Source organism: Corvus brachyrhynchos, unplaced genomic scaffold (assembly GCF_000691975.1).
Source record: "Corvus brachyrhynchos isolate BGI_N302 unplaced genomic scaffold, ASM69197v1 scaffold221, whole genome shotgun sequence".
In the NCBI taxonomy this organism is placed as follows: Eukaryota; Metazoa; Chordata; class Aves; order Passeriformes; family Corvidae; genus Corvus; species Corvus brachyrhynchos.
The window spans coordinates 86,852-92,416 of record NW_008236622.1 but is presented as its reverse complement, the minus strand read 5'-3'; the positions used below and the strand labels follow the sequence as shown (position 1 = coordinate 92,416).

The 5,565-nt window shown below is 45.3% G+C and overlaps 1 protein-coding gene across 2 annotated transcripts in view; it reads left to right on the top strand.

Moving 5' to 3' along the window:
* The first annotated feature begins 8 nt into the window (after positions 1-8).
* The window catches only part of ATP13A4 (ATPase 13A4), a 45,617-nt gene continuing 40,060 nt past the window's right edge, over positions 9-5,565 (top strand). Inside the window, exons 1-2 of one of the 2 annotated variants that reach the window (XM_017726406.1) lie at positions 9-1,227; positions 1,675-3,708. In XM_017726406.1, coding sequence (XP_017581895.1) covers positions 3,646-3,708 — 63 coding nt within the window. In that variant the 5' untranslated portion in view covers positions 9-1,227; positions 1,675-3,645. Of the gene's footprint in view, positions 3,709-5,565 lie in introns of both variants that reach the window. The other variant, XM_008644119.2, reaches the window with a different exon arrangement.

Below are 5,565 nucleotides of genomic sequence, written 5' to 3'. Positions count from 1 at the left end.
CTTCCGGGCACCGCGGTCCGCGCGGCCCGACCCGCCGGAAACCGCACCTCCCCGCGCAAAGGTTCCGGGCTCGGCGACGGAGAAGGAGGGACGGTTTAGAGGGAGCACCGCGGGGCTGGTCAGTCAGGAGCGGAGAATCGGGGAGGCCTGGATCCGTCACTCTTGGATCATGGATCCCTGCACCGGGGTCATGGTTCCCTCATACCGTCGTCCTGGATTCGTCACACCCGGGCCATCGATCTGTCACTCCGGGGTCTGGGATCCGTCATACTTGGATTATGTTTCCCCCGCACCGGGATCATGGATCCCTCCCACCGGCGCCATGAATCCCTTGCACCGGGGTCCAGGATCCCCCCCCTCACACTCCAGCGATCGCCTCGGGGCCTCGTTCCTGGCTGTTCTCGGGCACCCCAGGGCGGCCCGGCCCGGCGGGGCAGGGCTGGAGAGGGCGGTGAGGTGAAGCCCATCCCGGATGGCGCTACCATGATCTTCCATGCTGTTAAAGATAAGATTCTGATGAGTTCCCAGCTGTTGTTGTGCTTGGGGAGTGCATGACATGGGTGGCAGCGCTGCCTTGAAAGCTGGAAAACACAAGGTGTTCCCCAGTGGGCTTTCCCAGTTGTTGGGAGTTTTTTCCAGCCACATTGAAGCGGGAGGCAGAGGAGGCACCAGGAGAGTTCATCAGCTCCGTCCGTGTGCCCTCACACAGGATCACCTCTGGCTGGGTCATTTCTGAGCAGCGCATGCCACACCTGTCCCTAAGGACCACAGACATTGGCGGGTTCACCTGGCAATGCCAGCGCGTGCTGACTTTAATAGAAAGTATTCCCTTGTGCCTGATCTGGATCTTTCTTGTCACATGTCCGCAGTGGACACGGATAATATTACGTTCTCCAGTTATGTGTTTGAAAACTGTTGCCATGATCCTTCTCAGTCTCCTTTTCTTTAGCTAAAACAACCCTAAGTTTCTCTTCCGTATTTTACGACTCCTTTGTCATTCTTCTGGGTGGTCTCCTGTAAATTGTCACCAGTTGATTCAGAGCTTCCTTTCTGTAATGTGGCCAGAACTGGGTGTCCCATGCTGAGAAACAGAAAACGAGATTGGGGTACTTTAGAGGTCAGGCTTCTGTTTATACTGTGGGATTTTTCAAAGCAAAATATATTGCAGAAGGTTGACATAATACATACGTGTATTTTCAGGACTGAGATAAAAGTTGTTGGGATGAGGTGAGGCTCGTGTTTTTATCTCTTGCTTGCCTACTTTGTGACTTATTTATTTATACGTTTAAGGGACTATATTTTAAATCTTACTTTGCTTTATATTTTAGCTTGACCAGTTGTTTTTGTGATTTATGTATGATTTTTTTTAAGGCAAGTTTCAATTTAAGAGTGATGATACTCCATAGGACATGCTAACAAATAACTTTTTAAGAATAAATACTATGTAATTCTTACTCTGAGCAGTAGAGAGCATCATATAACTAAAAGTTTCAATTCAGGCTGCTTTAGAGGTGTTTTCTCCAGGAGATAGTGAGCATACTTAAGAAAATGAACAAATGTCATCATCTTCTTTGGTTCTGGATTAATAGACTTTGATTAAATATTATCACAGATTGTCAAATGATGGAAATTATGAACGTTTTGCACCTTTAATCTTTTTTTTTTTGTTTTCAGTTGTGAGCGTATAAATACCCCTATAAGGGCGTTCTCTGGGACTGCAGAACACCTTGGAGCTGGAATAAATCTACAAATAGTGAAAAGATTGTATGAGCCTTTATTCTCCCCTGGAGACACCCTGCTTTGGTGGGACAGAGCAATCAAGGACCCCTGCTGCACCCTAGTTTGCTACAGACACTAGAAAGAGCAAGGCTGATGTTTGGGAAAGCAGCAAAAGCTGACCAGACAGAAAAAGCATGTGTGACAGTCCTGTTTTTCACCCCTGGCACCTTGCAAAATAATGGGTCATTTCCCAAAATCATCAGCCTGCCTTAGAAAAGGTGCCTTGACAGTTGTTTCCTGTCTGTTACAGCTTCTAGATAGCAATGCTTATTTTTTCACATGCAATCAGGTTTATCAGAAATGGAAATAATTAGGTTCTTTCTTTTGAAAGTTTAAAACTGTGACTCTCGTGTAATAACTGGAGTTCCCTTTGCTCAGTCTCAGAAGAATAAAATGGTAAGTTGAGATGCTCAGAGCCAGTTGCAGTGGGAGGAAGGAGAGGGTAGCAATGAAGCTGGGTATGGAGAGTACCTTGCTCCTCCTTGATCTTTTGCAATGTATCACCTTTACACAGCTTAGTACAGATACATCCTTGTCAGTCCAGCCTCTGGGCTCCTTTTGGAAGTGGTGTAGGTACCAAGGCTGAACAACTTGGCCCCAGTGCTTATCACCAGCATTTTCAAACACATCTGTCCCTGTGCTGTGCATGGGTGCACATCTTTTTGCATTAACTGACCTAATTCCTTAATTTTCTCTTCTCTCTTTCCTGCATTTCTCCCTTTTCACTTTCTCTGAGCCTGTCCACTGGGGGTAGGCAGTGGTCTTTCCTGTTGCTTGAGATACGGATTTGTACAAATCCATGCCTCATGGCAGCAAAATGCTGAGGAATGGGAACTAACTTGATACCTCTTGTTCCGTTTCAGTCACCCTAGAAGTAATATTTTAGTTTTCTTAATATACTTGCTGGAAGAACAGGTTTGCCTTTCCTGACCTCATTCCTAAAATACTTCTTGTGTAACTTCTTAAAAAGTATCGAAGTACAAGGAAATAGTAGTGAAATGGGAATGAATCACAAGACTAATCAGCAAATGCCGCCCAAAAAAAAAAAGGAGGTGGTAAAACTCTCAGTGTTGTTTTTCTGCCAGCTTCCTTTTGGCTCTGATTTAAAGGTCAGAGACATCTTATCCAGCTTACTGACATTGGTGGGAAACTCCAGTTTTCCCCAGGAGTGAGTAAATAACCTCAGTGGTGTCTCCCAAAGCTATATAGTGAGGTCAGAAAACATTCTGTGAGGATATTCTCAATAATGAATAAAGGACCTGGTTACAGATCCTACCTGGCTGAATCCTGACACACAGTCAGTCCATAAATCCACCTGCACAAACTGGGGCCCCTTTTTATAGTGCCAGAACTTGATTTATTTTCCATGGCATATGTGGGGATCACTGCTGGACATTTAGTTCAGACTGGTTGCTAAGAGTGTTAACAACAGCAATGCCTATTTTGTTTCTTATTTGGACACACTCCTGGTCTCCAGTGATTCCATAATCTCTTGAAGGATAATACTCCCCTCTTGCCCTCCCCTAAAAGTTTCGTGCCAACAGCGCTTGCTTGCACTTACCAGAGTTATTTCCTTGAGTCATCTTGTGGCAAACACTTGTAAGATTAAACTTTTTCTTTCTTGCATTGTTTCTGAGTGAATTCTACATGAACCCTCACAATTGCAAAACTCCAACAACAGAATAGAGGGAGGAGGGATAAAGTGTTACCTGCTAACCCCAGAGAGGGAGGAGCTCCTACTTCAAACATTACCAGAATTATAAGGAAGGTGTGTACTTAGAGCACTTCCTCAATGTAGAATTTCAAGCACACTATGCTGAAGACCTGTCCTGAGGGAGCTCTAGAAAGTCTCCAGAGGGTCATTTCATGGGGGAAAATCCTGCCAAGAACCATTATGCACAGCTTAACCAGGGAGAAGAGAATGAGATGGTGAGTTGTATCTCTGTCTAGGTCTTTCTCAGCTTGAAGCAGAGGCTGGCATGTGTTCTGCAATAAAGTACTACAGACTGTAATTGAGTTATTGCTAGTTGGGGTGTTTCCTTGGCAGAAACAGTCAGTTAGAAAGGGATATAATTTTTTTTTAGCAGAAAGAAAATAAGGTTGGTTGTGTCCATTGAATTGAACTGGTTATCCCCTCCAACAGGGGATGGCTTAATAGATTATTCATGTGGTGTTACAAATATAGATGGAGGTGGTTTAATAGGAGCTTGAGGGATGGGCCAGACCAGTGTCCCCAACCATTTGACAGCTGAATCTTCAGGATCAGCTCCAGTTAGAAAACTGGAAACCTTGGCTTTCTCCAGAACATAAAAACACATGTTATGTTTGCATAAATTAATGGCAAATGCAGTCTACTGAATTGGCAGTCTCAGTCTCAATTGGCAGTCGCTATCTCAGACTGAAGCTGGGATTCCTAAATACAGAACTACTATATTTCTTTCCAAAGTTTCCCAGGGAGAAATGCATTTTGTAACAGCTGGAAGTCCTATGTTTACACAAAATATCTGGTCTCCTGCATGGCACTGCTCTTAAATAGTAATGCCAGTGCACTACTGCACTGAATTCAGTGCTTCTGAGCTGCTTTGGCATTACAGTGTGTCATGAGTCAGCTATTCACATGGATTCTGTCCCTCTAATAGATTCGGCTGGAGATGTCAGATCCACGATGCAGCTGTACAACAACAATTCTTAGGCCTATCTGGCAAATGCAGTGCTTCTCAAAATTCCTGTGCTGCAGAGCCACTGGAGCTCTGCTGTGAGTGCCTGCAGGATTTCTGGGTGTACAACAGCAAAACTATTGAAACACAGTCACTTACAAGTTGACACAACTGTTCACTTTCAGAAATCCTGGAGAAGTCTTCAAAATCTCCTCACTGAGAGTCCTGTTCTAGTGAAAGAGACTGTGTCATGTGCAAACATGGATATCTGTTATCTCTAAAGACAAATGTAGATTTTCAGGCATCTCTCCTAGCCATCCAGGCGAGGGGAGATGCCACATTTTGCGTAATGCAAACCTGGGTAATCTGGGATGTGCTGGAGAATGCATACAGAGTCACCCAGCAGCAGGAACAGAGCAGTGCAGGAAGCACAAGGCACTGGCTCTGAGGGTGGGGACTAACTATCTCCGTGTAATGCAGAACCCGACTGGCTCTGCCACCCAGTTACTAAACCTGTTGGAAGCACCCTGCTCCTGGCTCTAGCCCTGGTGCTGATGTGCCACTGCTCCCCAGCTCCAAACAGCTGCTGTGTTTGTGTCTCTGCTCCACCCTGCTGTGTCCTTCTAGGACTATAAACAGCTTGTTGTGCTCTCACCACTATTGGTGCTGTCACTAGCAATACCAGAATTGAGCTGGAACTAATTAGGTTTAAGTGGATTGTCTGCTGCTGTGTACTATCACACTATTGTACCCTGAATGTTCACTTCCAGCTGTGCACTACTGGGACACCCAAGCTGTGCTTGTATGGAGCCAGTTATCCCAATGATGTTCTTGTTTCTCAGCAGTATCATACTGAGTCCATGTGTCCTTAATCCGGTGCTCAGGGATCTGCACTATGAATCTGAGGTTTTCCATGCACAGCTGGTGTGTGTGCCCAGTGTTGAGTCAGTCTCCACGATGAATCCCGAGTGTCTGGCAGTTGCCATGTTCTCCATGCCTGCAGTGAGCATGATCAGTGCTCATTCACCTGGGGTTCCCAAATGGAAGTCAAAGAAATAGACGTGTGAAGTACTTGAGTAGTAAATGCAATTAAAACAATAGCTCAATTATGCTAAATTAGGCAGGAATG